General features: G+C 33.0%; 1 protein-coding gene across 1 annotated transcript in view; it reads right to left on the bottom strand.

The window, feature by feature from the left end:
- Positions 1-18203, bottom strand: part of LOC124971529 (uncharacterized) — a 116137-nt gene that overhangs the window by 2363 nt on the left and 95571 nt on the right. Inside the window, exons 6-7 of the mRNA XM_047535262.1 lie at positions 3286-3368; positions 2577-2715 (exon numbers count right to left, since the gene is read on the bottom strand). Of these exons, the coding sequence (XP_047391218.1) occupies positions 2577-2715; positions 3286-3368 (222 nt within the window). The remainder of the gene's footprint in view (positions 1-2576; positions 2716-3285; positions 3369-18203) is intronic.

The following is an 18203-nucleotide window of genomic DNA, read 5'->3' as shown; positions in this document are numbered from 1 at the left end:
GACCACATTCTTTCTTGTCTTATGCACTATCTTACCCTCATTAATATCTATATAACTACAACTTTTGTTCATTCCTTGTCTTTTCCACTTTCAATTCTTCCCTTACATCTTGTAATTTATTATCAATACTTTTTGACTGAGGTAGCCAAGAAAGACAGCTATGGCTCATATCATCCCTTTTGAGTCTTTTATCCACCTCTTCTATTTTCACTACTTTCCTTTTTCTTTCCTTCTTTTTTTTTTTTTTTTTTTTTTTTTGGTACCAGGAATTGTACCCAGGGAAACTAAGTCACTGAGCCATACACCCAGCTCCCTTTTCATATTTTATTTAGAGACAGGGTCTCACTGAGTTACTTAGGACCTCGCTAAGTTGCTGAGGCTGGCTTTGAACTTGGTATCCTTCTGCCTCAGCCTCCCAGTCCACTTAGAAGTTGTAAGTAAGGATACTGCTGATAAATACAGCACACTGCAGGTAATTGCACTAATCTATGTTATTGTTATCCAAGACTGTTATTATCAGCACCCTGTGATCTTTTATTTTGCAGCACTTATCACAATTTGTAATTTTATACATGTTTACTTGTTTAATATCTGTTTTCTCCACCAAGCTATAGCTCCATAGGGGCAGGAACAGAAACCTTTTTTTTTTTTTTCATCATTAACTACCATAGTGCCTGGCACATTTGGTTCAACCAATTGGCTGAATTATTCATAATGTCATATTAGTCAATTGGCTTCATTTAGATTAATCTATCTCAGACTTCCTATAATCCCCTAAACTTCAAGGGTCATTATTTCTTCCCCTCTCACCTTAGCTTCCAATAAGAGACTCAGTTATTCCATTGTAGTATCCTTTAAAGGGTAAGTTGCTATTATCTAGGCACACCTTAATAAATGACCCTCCAGGGGTCATATCCCTTGTATAACTCCCTCCAATCCTTGAGTGTGGGAAGAAACTGTGTCTTTCTTTTAGCCAGAAGAATAAAGAGTATAAATGGGATAGCTACTCTCTTGAATAGGTTCCAATCTTTAAGACTCTATTCTATCAGAATGGAGCTAGATATTCTGCTGGCCTTTAAAAAGTAAGCTGCAGTGTTGTGAGAGTGTCTGTCAAAGGGCCACATGGTAACTGTAGGTGGCCTCTAGGAACTGAAAGTAGCTCATAGCTGATAGCAAGGAATAGTGGGGTTGGTGGAAAGGGAGTAATATTCTGCAGCTTCAAGGTAGTGGAAGGTGCCAACAAATATGTGAACTTAGAAGAAGCAGCCTGCCTGACACCTTGATTGCAGCCTTTTGAGATCCTAAACAGTGGACCTATATCCATTCCTGGTCCATGAAATCTGAGGAAATAAATGTGCTTAAGTTGCTGTGTGGGAATTTGTTATGCAGCAGTAGATAATACACAAATCAAAACTGATCCTAAATCCATGTGCATTCAAACCCAGCCAGTTTCCCCTCTATATTCTCAATATTAACCTTTCCTCTTTCCTTCTCAGGCTTTCTCTTCTTGGATTTCCACACATATTGACCTACAATGAATTCAGTGCAGTTGTCTCTCATTTCCTTCTTTCAGAATTTCATATATCCCTTAAATGTTCCCAGATTTTTCCCAGTTCTATTGTCCATCACTGGTCCACATATTCTATTCTAAAGTGTGGTAGAGCACATTCGAAAATCAGTTTTTCCTCAATCACACATTTAGCATTTTGTCTTCTTGAATAATTAAAATCATTAAAGCTGCACATTTACATTTCCATGATTTAGCACTCTGAGGTCACTCTTCAAATTTACAATGGATTTTTGAGACAATGTTTATTTGTCACAGTCAACCAAAAATTATCCCCTTACCCCAGAATGATTAATTATATGGACAACCATCAGGTATTCATTTCTGGTGAACTAGTTCTATTTTTCTATAATTCATTTAATTTGTTAAGAAAATTCAAAAAGGTAGCTTTCAGATGATAACCTACCTTACTGTTTTCCTCTGATTGCTGTTTTTAAATGCTTCTACAAATAAATACAGTTTGTACTCAGTGTTGTTAATATGTCTTATAACTGGTGACCAGCAGTTAGCTAGTATTCAACATTAGCCTGGGTGATGTACTTTATGATGTACTAAACTACACTAAAACATAAAAAGAGTTGTGTTGTTAAATTATGACAATTTAATGACTACAATATCGTAAGACCAGTTTTACCGCTGAGTTAGTCTCATGGGACTTAACTAGTCTTCCTTTCTTTGACCTCAAATCTCCTTTTAAAGATTGTAAATGTAAGTATTTTATATAATAAACTTATATAAATCATTTATGAACATATTACATATATCTATACTTGTACATGTATACTAATACATATTATATATTATATATCTTTGACTTAATTTTCCTAATCTTATTTTAATAAATGAAAGATTAGTTATAGTTAGTCATATAAAATCTACTTCCCAAACTCTTATCTGAACCAATTCTGTCATATACTTTTCTTATAATGAAGTTTTAGTATTCACTGTGATACCTGAATTTCCATTATGGCAATAACCATATATAGAAATTGAGATACATAATACATACAAAGAGTGGCTTCATGTGCACGTTTGAAGAGTATTTGTTCCCATAATTTGCTTCAGGTTTAGTCGTTCTCTGAGAATCATCCCAATTATGAGAAGAATAGTTGTAATGATAGTCCTCTTTGGGCTCATGGATCATAAAGCTGTTTTAAATAAAAATAATACGAAATATTTCAGGATTTTTTAAAAATATCAAACACATAGTGCTGATGTGGTGAGATTATTTCGACAATATTCTATAGGAAGCAAATAAATTAAGTTACTCCGAAGTCACATTAGATTGCTACAACATGCATAATAGATTAATGACATCCTTATAAAACTGAAAGAACTATATCATTATTCTTTTATTCTTTTTGTTGGGTAACATCTCCTATGTCTGTCTCAGAATGTTTGAGAAACTATTATGATACTTAGATAAATGAAGAAAGTACATTTAGATAGTCTTAACATTAATTTTTGTCAGTGTTGAATTTTCTTTCAGGAAATGTTTGAAACTACTGTCTTTTATTTGGGCAGAAACACAGTTATGTACCTATTCCCAGTTGGAAATATTGTTATGATTGACAGTTCCCCTTTCTCTCTGTAACCTACTTCCTATCAAAAAATGAATACATAAATTTAAACTGTCCAATAAAATTTTCCCAGGTGAAATACTGTTTCTCATTTTCAATATTTGCATGTATTAATTTCCCTTTTAAGGAATAACTTACTTATAATTTCTTCCAGAGAACTGTGATGATGGAGATACAGGACTTCCAGGAAGCACCCCCTGATGGGATAAGCTCCAGGGATTCTGCCCATAGATTTTTTTTTTTTTAAGAGAAAGAGAAACATGTTAGTCAGGATTTTAAAGAAATTTGAAATACAATATATAATAGCCCATGTTGATTCTACATGATAATAGGTAAATATTAAGATAGCTCCAGACCTATTCCTAAAAAATAACAAATAAATAGTATTTATAAAAGAGATAACATTTATGTATTATACTGACAACTTTGTAAGCCTGTATTTATTTTATTCTACCTATCAATCAATCATCTATTTAGGGATGGAGAATGTCCTCCTAAAGGGAAATTGCAAGTACAGGATACATTTTCGTCACACTCTAAGCAGAAAATGACCCTTCCAAACAAAAGGATTAAATTTAAATCCCGTTTCCCACTGTTACATTGTGAAACAAATTCCCAGAGAAAACACAGTTGACAAAAAGTAACTCAGGTAAAGAAAAATTAAGGTTAAATTCAGAAAGCTACAGCATCAAACAGCCACAGCATACTTCAGGTTTGTAAGAAAAAAAAAATCTCTGCCAATCAATTGATAAAATCTTAGAATTCAAATACTGTACTTCAAGTAAGCATATGAGTAAAGACTGAATTGTAGTAATATGACAATTGAAACAAGAAATTGACATTTAATCACAGACATGAGACATGTAAGATTGGATTCAAGTCTCTATACCAAGCCTAATGTTATAGCTACACTAGTTATGGGTAGGTATATAACATTTATGATATGGCTACTTTGATGGAGCCCTTTTAAAACTGAGGATAGTTTTACATAGCTGATTGATATAGTTATTTTGACATTGAAAATTTTGATTTAGCCTATAAAATTATCCACCAGACTTTGATTTAAAAAGAAAAAAATAATTTGAAATTCACATCAAGACCCATCCCTAAGGTTCAGCTCATATCCACAATCACCCTTGATGGGTAGGGAATCTTGTATTGGTAATAACATCAGGGGATGAGATAGAGAAAGGTTAGTTTTCATCTGGAAAGACCTACTGATACAAACAGGAAGAATGAAACAGACCCAATATTTCTCCATTTTTCAGATATCTTTCTTTTGTCTTTGAGCTTTCCTTTTCTGCTTTGTTTTTGCAATCTTCTTTAAAATAAAATAAAAAACCACAACAAAACAAAAAAAGAAAACCATTACTATTGAAAGTGTGATTTCAATGAAGCTTGGCAAGAAAGCCTCTCTTGTATCTATCTATAGCTAGTCCCTCTGTTATTTGCTCATTGATGTCATAGTGAGTAGAATCAAGAGTTTCTGAAAGTTCCATGGCTGAAGTCTTAAAGGGGCTACTCTTTTTTTTTTTCACGGTGGACCTAACTTCTTTGGTTCATGTTTCTTTCTCTAGTAGCTATATCAGATGTGATGAAAAGAAGTCTATCTAAAATTTGGATTTGGGGGCCATAAATGCAGGTTCTTTAGCCTCACCAATGTGGATATTTTGAAGATAAGGATACCAGATGATGAAGTCTCAGCATATAGAAGAACTGGTGTGTATCTCCCACTTGGTCTTATTTAAAATCTTTAATCCAAATTAAACACTTGATACAACTATGCAGATATAAGAAAAGGTCTTTAAGGCAAAATTTAAGAGTGGGAAATTATAGAATAGAAGGAAGGACCAAAGGGAAACTTAGTTACTTTTTGTTTTTGTTTTATTGGGGTATTTTTATCAGACCCTGAGGATGGTGGTGATATTAGTTGTGATAGAAGTGTGGCATTTCACTCCTTTGAGCACAGGAGGATTTAAAAAGAACTACAGTTACTTAATGAAAATAATTGTTATGGTTTAGATGTGAGGTGACCAAAAAGCTCATATTAGACAATACAGAAATGTTGAGAGGTAAATGATTAGATTATGAGAGTTATAATATAACTAGTGGATTAATTCATATGTTGGATTAATAATAATAATTTGAATGAATTACTGGGTGGTAACCATAGGCTGGGGCACAGGGCTGGAGGAAGTAGGTCACTGGGGACATGACCTGGGGGATTATATATCCCCCTGGTTTCTCTCTCTCTCTCTCTCTCTCTCTCTCTCTCTCTCTCTCTCTCCTTTCTGACTGCTAGGAAGTTGAGCATCTTTCTTCAGTTATTACCTTCTGCCATGATATTCTGCCTCACCTCCCTCAGGCCCAGAGCATTGTAGTTAGTAAAACATGTACTGAATACTCTGAAACTATGAGGCTAAAATAAACTTTTCTTCCTCTGTTCTTGTGAGATATTTTGATCTCAGTGACAAAAGCTAATCAACATAACAAATTTCTCCAGAATTAGTGATTGCATCAGATCCTTGAGGTAGGGTCACCATATCATTTATCGTCCAACCAGAACCCTTAAGAGAATGATAAAGTGAACTATTAATGTTTAGATAGAAACAATAGGCAGATACTGGGTCTATACTGGTCACCCTAATTTGAAGGTACTGTTATTGAACCCAAAACTGAACCTCCCCATATTCTTCAGAAACATAAACAATGTAGTCTTTATTTTCTCCATAGAAAGAAATTTCTCTTCTATATCTTATTTGAGAAAACCTTGATAAATCCTATTCAGTATTAATAAACATAAACAGGGATTCTCTTGTTCCAATCCCACAGTAAGGTTGATGCTTTGAGAATATGGGACAGATATGTTCGATATAGCATTAAAACATCTATAGTTTGATTTGACAATTTCAAAGAACAAAGATAAAGCAATGTGGAGGGGTCCATTACGGCACAATTGTAGGAAAGTCATCAGATTCCCATTTAAATTCATGATCAAAAGAGGAAAACATCATCTGTGAGTTTGGAAAAGTAAAGAAATCAAGAGAAGTTTTTGGAATTCACTGAAAATACAAAGACAAAAAAGGAAGGAAGAAAGAAAGGATGAACAAGATGACACAAATACATCTAATCTCTTTATAACAGCCTGACCAGGTCACCATTTATTGGGAGTCAGAGGCCAAGTATTTGTCCTATTCCCTCTTCTCCTGAATCCCAGTGAAGTTTTCCCAATTGTTACAGAATAAAAGTCATTTCTAGGATAGTAATACCTGTAACCAGGATTACTTTCAATCAAATAGGAATAAATATGAATTTCTCAGATAAATTTAAGGGTTTAAATCTCATGATAAAAAATGCTCCTCATCCAATGTTTCTCATGTACCATTTGCTAAAACCAAAATCCTTAGAACCATCTTTGATTCCTCTTTTTCTTTCATACCCCAATGTTCAATCTATCAGCATATTGTATTTGTTCTATTTCTAAAATAGAATTCCAAGTCTACTTTCTGCTTTCTCCACTGACATTGTCCTGTTTCAAGGACATTATGTGTCTCTGAGACTTCTGTCAGATTTCAAACTCTTCTTCATTCTTCAAGTTGTGGCTTCCTACAAACCAAACTCTGTACAACATTCCCAATCATTGCCATAGAGAAAATCCCCCAGTGTGACTTTCCAACTGTACTTAAAACAAAAGCAAATATCTTACATATCCTGCAAAGTCCAACATAATCCATCTACCTCGTCAACATTTCAGACATGCTGAATTTCTTTCTTTGTTTTTCCCTTATGGATTTATGAATATGGTCTTCTCTCTGTGCAGAAACTTCTTTCTCTGACTTTTTTTATATACTTAATGGTTTTTTTCAGGCTTTACTCTCAACTCAAGTGTCAGTCTTTACTGAGCTTTCCCTAATATTTTCCCCTTAATATTGCCCACCCCAATGTCATCATTACAGCACCCTATTTTATTTTATTCATAACATTTCTAGCACAATCTGAAATAATCTTATTTACTTATTTATTTATTTACTATATGTCTCCTCTCCCTTCTTGAATGTAAGGTCTATGAGGATAAGACTTAATCTTGGATATCACTATATTCCCAGTTTATAAAACAGTTCTAGGTATATAATAGGCATTTAATATTTTTTGAATAAATCAATGAATAATGAAAATCATTGAATGCATTTTTATGCTAAAAACCAAAAGGAATAACATTGAGTCCTTTTCTTATGGAGTCTATAATCACTATTCTGGGACCTTCTACTTTAATAGCTTGATCCTGCAAAAATAGTGACTTTAAGTCCCCTTTAAGCTCTTTTGGACCAATTGTGAAAAGAATTTTTAACTTTCTCAGTATCCTTTACTATGTGCCAGAATGACTTGTGAAACTCAGGAAAAAAAGTTTTACATTCATCATTGAAAAAGAAACTGTGCATTCATAAATATAAATTATACATAAATGTAGAAAAATAACTCATTAAGAGTACAAGTTAACATAGCTCAAGTATGTGGGGACACAATATTATTATAAAGATGGACTTTTAAAACTACCAACATAGAGCCATAATTTCCTGACAAAATTCATGTTAATGAACACTCTCCTATGCTATGTTGAAATTCTTTCTAGCCAGAAGTACAGAAGTCTAATGAAATTAAGTATTTTAAAACTCTGAGTAAAACTTTTTCCTAACTCTGATATAAGTCACTCACACACATGCTTGCATGCACACACATACACACATACACACCCACAAATACACATTTATGTGAATATGCTGGAAGCTGAATTAAAATGGAGTCCTGTCCCTTGCATTTTATATTATACTGTTAAACAGTACACTGAAGTACTGTAGACTAGAAAGAGTGAATGCATCTGCCAAGGGTGTACATTTTACAACTGTTGCATAACATAAATTCTGAGAGAATATAACACATTACTCTCAGTTTCCTCCATTGGCACTACACCTAATAGACCACATGCCTTAAATTTTTACAACTACAGTCTTGATTTTGCATAACTTTTTTTCAATAATGGAAATTTGCTAAACATATTAGCTAAAAATTGACTTACAAACCACGCAAAACTTTTTATGTAGATAAATACACAGATATTTAAAATCACTTTAAAAATAATAACTGGCCCAACTTTTATATCAGAAAATGTAATTTCTAATGAGGTATTAACTCTTAAATTATTTCATGAATTAGCATTAGAAAGAGAACCCAAAATTTAGTGGAATGATCCTGGAGATAATGGGCAATTTTCTATCATCAATCCTTTTTTTTAATCCATGTACTCTCCTGGGGTGATCCCATATATTCCCAGGAGTCAAGCATCAACCCTGCATTATTTAATCTCCTGAGCCTTAATTTCTTCATTTAAATTTTTTTTGGTACTAGGAGTTGAAGTCAGGGGCACTTTACCACTGAGCAACATCCCCAGCCAGCATCATCATCATCATCATCATCATCATCATCATCATCATCATTATATTCTGAAACAGATATCTCTAAGTTGCCAAAGCTAACCTCAAATTTGTGATCCTCCTGCCTCAGCCTTCCATGTTTCTGGGATTGCAGGTGTGTATCATCACACCTGGCAATTTCCTAATTTTAAAACAGGAATAATAAAAAATATCTGACTCATATGTTTCTGCATGAACTTTCAATTAAATAATGCAGATGAAGATCTGAGTCCAGTGCCTGGCAAAGCATATCTTTTCATTGGGTCTACCTCAAAGAAAATCTTTAATGTAGAAATATATCTTCCACAATTATTCATGCCTTCTATGTATTAAACATCTATATACAGCAATAAATAAAACACAGATATTGTACTTCAGAGGGAAGGGATAACAGGCAAGAAAATAATCTAGTCTCTGCCTATAAAGGATAATGAGAGGATCAAGTAGGAGAACATGCATGAAATACCTTAAAAATGTGACCTGCAACACAAAAGTAAGATATTCCTCATCACTTATTCTTATTTACATTTTTAAAATGAGTTTTATTAGGATATCACAGCTCCAACTACTATATACTCCTGCTTGATCCCTGATGGATGTGACATCTAAGATGACGGAGGGGAATAAGAGCCCAAGGCTGTCACCCTACCCCTAGTACAAAAAACCCAGGAAAGTCCTGAGAGAAATTGCGTGGCAATAGTTGTGTTACACTTGTGCTCAGTCCTATAATTTCCCTAGCTGAGAGAAATTTTATTGAGTTCCAATGTGCCCCACTCCATGACAGACACTATAGTGTAAAACCCTTGAGTCACCTTCTTATTCCCAAGCATGCATACCTGGAGGGATCTCAGGACCTGGTCCTTGGTGGGCACATCTACTGTAGCAGCTGAGAAAAGTAACACACTTTTGCTGACATTATATCTACTCTGGTCCTGTGTCAGTTGCCTCTGCATCTTGTCCAATCATGCACTCCTGATAAGACTGGTTGTGAATTTTACACAGAGGATTCTGTTATTCTTCCCTCACATCTCCCTGTGAAGCACCTGGATGAACACCAGTGTCTAATGTGAGGAAAAGTGCTTGTAGGCCCCCTACGAATATTGGAGTAGCCAATACCAGAGACCCATTCAAGGAAGAGAGTCAATATCAACATGAAGAAACTGCCATCACTATATAATGGCCACCACTTCCATTGTAGGAGTAACCACACTGGGTACATTCTGCTGTAAACAACATACCTCCCAAACTGCTAGATTGTTCCTGATTTTGTGCTACCCATAGAAACAGTGGGTATCTCCAACTCTAATACAGTACATGCTATACCCAAACTCACCAACCACATCCAAACAAGTACGGGAAGTTTCCACTACATTAGCCAGATTAACATTGCCACAATAAACATGGGTATGAAGGTATCTCTTTTAAATGCTAACTTCATTTTGTTTGGATTGATACCCAGGAGTGGGAGAGCTGGATCACATAGTAACTCTATTTTTAGTTTTATAAGGAATCTGTACTGTTTTCCATAGTGGTCATGCTAATTTATATTCCCACCAACAGTTTTAAATGTTTCTTTTTCTCACATCATCACCACCAGATTTATTTATTTATTTATTTAATGATAATAGCCATTCTAACCAGGGTGAAACTATGTTTCATTGAAATTTTGATTTGCTATCCCTGATGACTAATGATATTGAGCAATTTTTAAAATTTATTTATTGGCCATTTGTGTTTACCTTCTCAGGAGTGTCTATTTAGATCATTTGTTATTCTTAAATTGGATTTCTTTTTTAAGCTTCTTTATGTATTCTGAATATTAATCCTCTATCAATGAATAGCACGAAGACAATTTCTGTCATTCTTTGGATTGTCTCTTTACTCTGTTGTTTCCATTTCCATGCAGAGGTTTTTAGTTAGATGTAGTCCCTTTTGTCAATTTTTGCTTTTGTTTCTTGTGCTTTTGGAGTCCTACCGCCAACTCTAAGATCTTAAAGTGTTTTTCCTATGTTTTTATCAAGTAGTGTCAGAGTTTCAGGTCTTATATTAAAGTCTGTGATCCATTTTGAGTTGTTTTTTTACTGTGTGAAATATTAAAGTCTGTGATCCATTTTGAGTTTTTTTTACAGTGTGAAAGAGAAGGGTCATTTTGGTCTACTGCATATGGACATCTAGTTTTCCTAGCATCATTGCTTAAAGAAGACTCTTCTTTCTTAAATATATGAGTTCAGCAACTATATCAACAATTACCTGTGTATGCATGGTTTTATTTCTGGGTTCTCTATTCTCTTCTATTGGTATATGAGTCTATTTTTATACCAATATCATGCTACGGTTGTTACTACTACTGTATGAAGTATGTCTTGAAATCAAGTACTGTGATGCCTCTAGTTTTACTGTTTTTATTTTCCTCAATATTACTTTGGCTACTTGGGGTCTTTTTTGATTCCATATGAATTGTAGGATCGATATTTTTGGTTCTGCGAAGAATGTCATCTGTATTTTGATGGAAATTGCATTGAAAAATCTAGACTGCTTTTTGAAGAATGAACATTGGTGATATTCATTTGTCCAATCCAAAAGTATGGGAGATCTTTTTCCTTTTTAGTGTCTCCTTCAATTTTTTCAGTGTTTCATAATTTTCATTGCAGAAGTCTTTCATCCTTAATATTCCAGATATTTGATATGTGTGACTACTATTAAAGGATTGCTTTCAGGATTTCTTTCCCAGAGGAATCATTATTGATGTATAGAAAAGAAACTTATTTTTGTGTGATGCTTTTATATCCTGCTTCTTTTCTGAATTTGTTTAACAGTTCTAATAGTCTTTTGGTTAAATATTTAGGTTTTTCTATATATAAAATTATATCATCTGCAAACAAGGATAATTTTACTTCCTCCTTTCTTATTTATATGCCTTTTCTTTCTTTCTTTTGATGAACTGCTGTGCCTAAATTTTCTAGTGTTAGACTGAATAAGAGAAGTGAGAATAGACACCATTCTCTTATTACTGATATTAGAGGAAAGACATTTATTTTTTCCCCATTCAGTATGATGTTCTCTATGTGTTTGCCATATGTAGCCTTTGGTATGTTGAGGTGTGATACTCCTATACCTGATTTGTTCAGGGCTTATATCATGAATTTATTTGAATTTTATCACTGACTTTATCTATTGGGATGATCATATTTTTATCCTTCATTCTCTTTATGTGATTTTGTTTATTGATCCGTATATGTTGAAACATCCTTTTATCCCCAGAATGAAACCAACTTGATCATAGTGTATGATATTTTTGATGTACTGAATTCAATTTGTTAATATTTTGTTGAGGACTTAAGCAACTGTGTTCATTGGGGATAATGATCTTTAGTTTTCATTTTCTTTTCCTTTTGTCTTTTTCTTTTTTTGCTGTTGTGTCCTTCTCAGGTTTTGGTAACATGGTAAGGCTGGACTCATAGAATGAGTTTGGAAGGATTCCCCCTTTAAATTCTGAGGAATAGTTAGTTCATCTTTAAATTTTTTGGTAAAATTCAATAGTGGTGCTATCTGGTCCTGACTTTTCTTTCTTGGGAGAATTTTATTACTGATTCAATCTCATTACTTTGTTTATTGGTCTCTTCATGTTTTTTATGCCACCTTAATTCAATTTTTGTTGGTCATATGTCCCCTTATCCACTTCTTCTAGATTTTCCACTTTTTAGTATATGATTTCCAGTTATAGTGTCTCCTTTTTCATCTTTAATTTTATTTATTTCATTTTCTCTGTATCTCTTTTTCTCATTCTAGCTAAAGACTTGTTAATTTGCTTATCTTTTCAGGGAACAAATTCTGTTTCCTAGATCATTTATATTGTTCTTTTAGACTCTATCATTATTATTATTATTTCATTATTATTATTCTTTCCTTCTACTAATTTGGTGTTTGGTTAGTTCTTGATTTTCTAAGGCCCTGAGATGCATCAGTTAGTTGTTTACTTGAAATCTATTTTTTATGGAGGCACTCATTGCTACAAATTTCCCTTCATGTTGTTTTTGCTTTATCCAACAGGGTTTTATATATATCCATTGTGATTTCTTTTAAGGAATTCTTAAAGTCTTGTGACTTCCCCAATGACCCACTGTTCATTCAAATGTGTTATTCAGTCTTCATATATTTGTATAATTTCTAAAAGTTATCTTTTTGATTTCTAGTTTAATTCAGTTGCAATTAGAAAAAATATAGAATGTTATTTCAATATCTTGAATTTGTTGAGACGTCTTTTGTGTCCTAATATGGGTTTATTATAGAGAAAGTCCTATGCTCTATGAAAAGAATGTATATTCTGCAGTTTTGACTGTATTATTCTGCAAATATCTGTTCAGTTCGCTTAATCTATTTTGTAGTTTAACATTTATGTTAACTGATTCTATTTCTATCTGATCTATCCATTGGTGAGAATGGGTATTGAAATTAACCCACTGTTATTGTATTGAAGCTTATTTCTCCTTTAGGGTCTGATAGTCTTTGTTTTATAATATTGAGTGCTATGATATTCAGTGCATATAGATTTATGATTATAATATCTTCTTGATAAATTTGTCCTTTTATCATTTTATAATGTCTTTCTTTGTCTCTTGTTACTATTCTTCTTCTAAAGTCTATTATTTCAGATATTAATATAGATTTTTTTCATATTCCATTTGGTGGAATATCATTGTTCATCCATTCTCTTTCAGTCTCTGTATATCCTCACTTGTGAGGTGAGTTTCTTTTAGGTAACATGTTGAGCCTTGTTTTTAATCCATTCAGTCAGTCTGTATATTTTAATTAAAGAATTAAGACCATTTGAATTCAAAATTATTAATTAAAGGAATGGACTAGTGCCTGATATTTTGTTGATTTTCTTCTAGTTGTTTTGAATAATCTTTGTTCATTTCCCCCCCCCTTGTATTCATCTTTTTAACTTGATGATTTATTTTACTGTAATATAGGATTCTTTTGTATTTCTCATTTTGTATCAAATCTCCTAGTGGGATTTATTTTTTACATATTGTCATGGTATTAATTATATTTCTTCCATTTCTGCGTGTAGGGCTCCATCGAGCATCTTTTTCAAGGCTGGTCTAGTGTCTATGGATTTCCTCAGTTTTTAGACCTTATCTTGAAAGGTCTTAAAACTGGGAATGTAGCTCATTGGTAGAATGCTTGCATAGTATGTGCCAGGACCAGGTCCAATCCCAAGCACCACAAAAAGAAAAAGAAAAAAGAAAGAAAGAAAGAAAAAGAGAGTGTATAAAAAAAGAGAAGAGTTCTAGTTCTTCTTTGATATTCCATATGATGGAATGGATATTTCTACCATAATTATTGGATGACTTTCTTAGTGACTTTCTCTTGCAATTCATTGTCAACAGATGAATGGATAAATAGCATATATTACATATACATAATGGAATATTTTCAGAAACATAGAATGAAATCCTGTTATTTTGCAGCAAATGGACAGAACTGGAGGATATTACAGTAAGCAAGTAAGCCAGATGCAGAAGGAAAAATATCACATGTTCGCTCTCATATGTAGAAACTTGAAAAAAAAAACAGAAAGTAGAAAAGGGAATATCAGGGACTGGAAAGGGCAGAAGGGGAGGTAAGAGTAGAAGACTGAATGGACACAATCAATGCCTGATATATGCAGGAATAGAAATATCCCAGTGACTTCCATTGATTTGAATAATTAAAGCACATTAGTAATCAAAATTTCAAAAAAGATATAACTGACATACCATAAAATTCACTCACATAAAGTGTACAACTCAATGATTTTTCAGTATTTTCTGAGTTGCCCAACTACTGCTGAAAGTTTATAACATTCTCGTCACCTCCAAAAAGAAACTCTGTAGTCAATGGAAATAATTCATCATTTCTCCACAACAACTACTGATCTAGGCATCCATCAATCTACTGCCTATTTGGAATTTCTTCTTTTGAACATTCCATATGGACAGAATCATATAATATGTAATCCGTTGGGACTGGTATTTTTGTCATTGCTGATACCAAAGTCACAAAGATTTACAACTGTTACGTCCAAAAGTTGTATCATTTTACCTTTCAGCTTTATGTTGTGATATTTTCTGAACCAATTTTTGTGTATGGTGTAAAGTAGGTGTATACTTTCATTATTATGCATATGGATATCCAAATGTCCCAGCAAGATTTTTGAGAAAATTTTCTTCCATTGAATTTTATTGACACACTTATCAGACATAAATTGATTGTAAATGTGAAGCTTTGTTTTCGAACTCTCAATTTTATTACATTGATCTGTATATCCTTATCCAATACCTCATCATCTTAACTACCACAGATTTGTTCAAAATGAGTCTACCAACATTTTAATTAGTATTTTAATTGTCCTTGTTTTCAGATATAGTGTGATATTTCAATACATGTATAAAATATGTATTGACCAAAATATGATAATTTACATTTCCACCTCCTTATCATTACATTCTGTCTGGTGCCTTTGTTAGATTTACTTGAAAAATACATATGTTAATATGAACTCTAGTCATCTCACCATTCCTGAGAACACTAGAACTCATTACTTCAATTTAACTGTTTTGGTACCTATTATCCAACTGTGTTTAATCCACCTCCTTATCTCAATTTCCAGCATGTAGTTATCACTACACTACCTTCAGATTGACTTTTAGCATCTACACATAAGAGAGGACAAGCAGTGTTTTTCTTTCTATGTCTGAATTATTTCATCTAATATTATGTCCTATTCCATCCATTCTGCTGCAAATGATAGTATATCATTTTTATGATTGAATAATATTCCTTTGTGTGTATATATACCTTATTTTCCATTTATTTATTGATGGGTATTGAGATTAATTCCATATCTTAGCTACTGTGTATAGTGCAGCAATAAGCATGGGAGTATAGCTTTGGTATAATGATATCATTTTCTTTGGGTATAGAGTGGGATAGTCAGATAATATGGAGATCTATTTTTAGGATTTTTTAGGAACACCCATACCATTCTCCATAGTGGATGTGCTAATTTACAAAACTACAGGATAAAAAATAAAAGTAAAAAATAAGTAGCATTTTATACATTGATGACAATATTGCTGAGAAAGAAATTATGAAAGTAATCCCAGTCACAAAAGTTACAAAAATACCTAGGATTTATATTAACTAAGGAAGCAAATTATCTCTACAATAAAAAAATTTAAAACTCTGATGAAAGAAATTGAGGAAGACAAACACAAAATTGGAAAGATCTTCTACATTCCTGGATAATAAGATTTAATATTGTTAAAATGCTCATACTATCTATAGTCAATGCAATTCCTATCAAAATACCAATGGTATTCTTCACATAAATAGAAAAAAATCCTAAAATTCATATGCAACCACAAAAGACCCCAAATAGCCAAAAGAGTGTTAAGCAAAAAGAACAAATCTGTGAACATCACACTACCTGACTTAAAAATATATTACAATGCCATAGTAATCAAAACAGTATTGGTACTTACATAAAAGAGACACACAGACCAGTGGAACAGAACAAAGTGCCTAGAAACAACACCATGCATTTATAGTCAACTAATAGCTAACAGAGGCACTAAAAACATACAAATCCTTTTTAATAAATGGTATTAGGGAAACTGGATGTCAGTATGCAGAAGAATGAAACTAGACCCCTATAACCCTACACAGAAGTCAATTCAAAATGAATCAAAGACCTGATAGTATGCAACTAGGAGGTTAAGATCCCACAAGCACAGTTAAGAGCAACAGAAGCAAAAATAGATAAATGGGAATGCACCAAACTAAGAAACTTCTATTTAGCAAGAGAAATGATCAAAAGAGTGGAAAAGGAGGAACAATTTATAAACTTTATACAACAAAGAATTAATATGCAGAATATGTAAAGAACAAAATAACCTCTAAAACACCAAAACAAATAACACAGTTTAAAAGCAAATAAATTATATGAATAGGCACTTTTCAAAGGAAGAAATTTGAGTAGCCAAAAAAGTTATGAAAAAGTGCTCAGCATCATTAGCCATCAGGAGAATGCAAATCAAAACTTCAATGAAATATCTCTTCCACTCAGAATGGCTTTTATCAAAAAGAAAAAAAAAACAAATGTTGGCAAGGATGTGGAAAAAGGGAATTCTTATACACTGCTGGTGAGTTCTCCAACTTTGTTCAACATTTTCAAAATTGTTTTGGCTATCCTGGGGTTCCTTTGCTTTTATATGAATTTTAGACTCACAATATCCCTTTTAGAGAAAAAGGCAGATTGAATTTTCATGGGGCTTGCCTTGGATCTGCATGTCAGTTTGGGGATTATTGTCATCTTTACAATATTAAGCCTTCTAATCCATGAACACAGGATGTGTTTCCATTTATTAAGGTCTTATCTTTTTTCAACAATGCTTTGTGTTTATTGTTTTGTGTTGCTTTTGTTAAATGTATTCCTACTTTTTTCCCATTTTGATACTATAGTAAATGAAACTATTTTCTTAATTTCATTAGTTCTTCTTAGTTATACATGACAGTAGAATCCACTCTGATAAAATTATACAAGCTTGGGATATATCTTATTCTAATTAGGATTCCATTCCCATGGGTGGGCACCATGGTGGAATTCATTTTAAGATTAATCATTGCTTATATATAGATATTTGGGGTTTTTTTTGTATATTGGTCTTGCATCTTGTTCTATTTCAACAGCAGGCTCAATAATGACTTGAAGTTATATTCAACCTTGTGGCAAGAGTGGGTTTGTAGGAATATATTGGGTAGTCTCTGATTCTTTCTTTAGGAGCTAAAACTCTGCCCCCCCTCAGCCTTGAGAAATTAATATTTATCAAATAATTCAACTACCTCCAATTCAATATTTATATGTTGTCATAATGATTTTATAAAATGCAGTTCTGAGCATACTCTCAATCATCTGAACCCTTTTTTTTTTCCAGACTCATCCTTTTTTCTGGTCTCCCATTTCAGTCCCAAATATGTCCTTTCTGAGCTCTACTGCTTTTGTCATTGCTTTGATCCTAAATTTTTTCTATGAATAACAATATTTGAGTTTTTCACACTCAATTTTCTTTTCTTTCCATATTTTTATTGGTGCATTATAGTTGTACATAATGGTTGGATTCATTACTGCATATTTGGGCATACACACAATATAAAATTATGATTTGGCCAGTATCATTCCCAAGTGTTTCCCCTTTCCCTCCCCTCTTCCCTTCCCTGATCCCTTTCCTCTACTTTAATGATCTCCCTTAGATTTTCAGGAGATCCCTCAACATTTTCCTTTATCCTCTTTGGCTTCCCCATATGAGAGAAAAATATGACCATTGACTTTCTGAGTTCAGATTATTTCACTTGGTATAATGCTCTCAAATTCCATCCATTTTCATGAAAAATGTGATAATTTCATTTTTATTTATGACTGAATAAAACTCCATTATGTATATAGACAACATTTTCTTTACCCATTCATCAATTGAGGGACACCTACACTTGTTCCATAATTTGGCAATTGTGAATTGTGTTGCTATACACATAGACATACAT

This window comes from Sciurus carolinensis, chromosome X (genome assembly GCF_902686445.1).
Source record: "Sciurus carolinensis chromosome X, mSciCar1.2, whole genome shotgun sequence".
Classification (NCBI taxonomy): Eukaryota; Metazoa; Chordata; class Mammalia; order Rodentia; family Sciuridae; genus Sciurus; species Sciurus carolinensis.
Note: the sequence above shows the minus strand (reverse complement) of the source record. Positions and strands in the feature narration are given on the sequence as shown.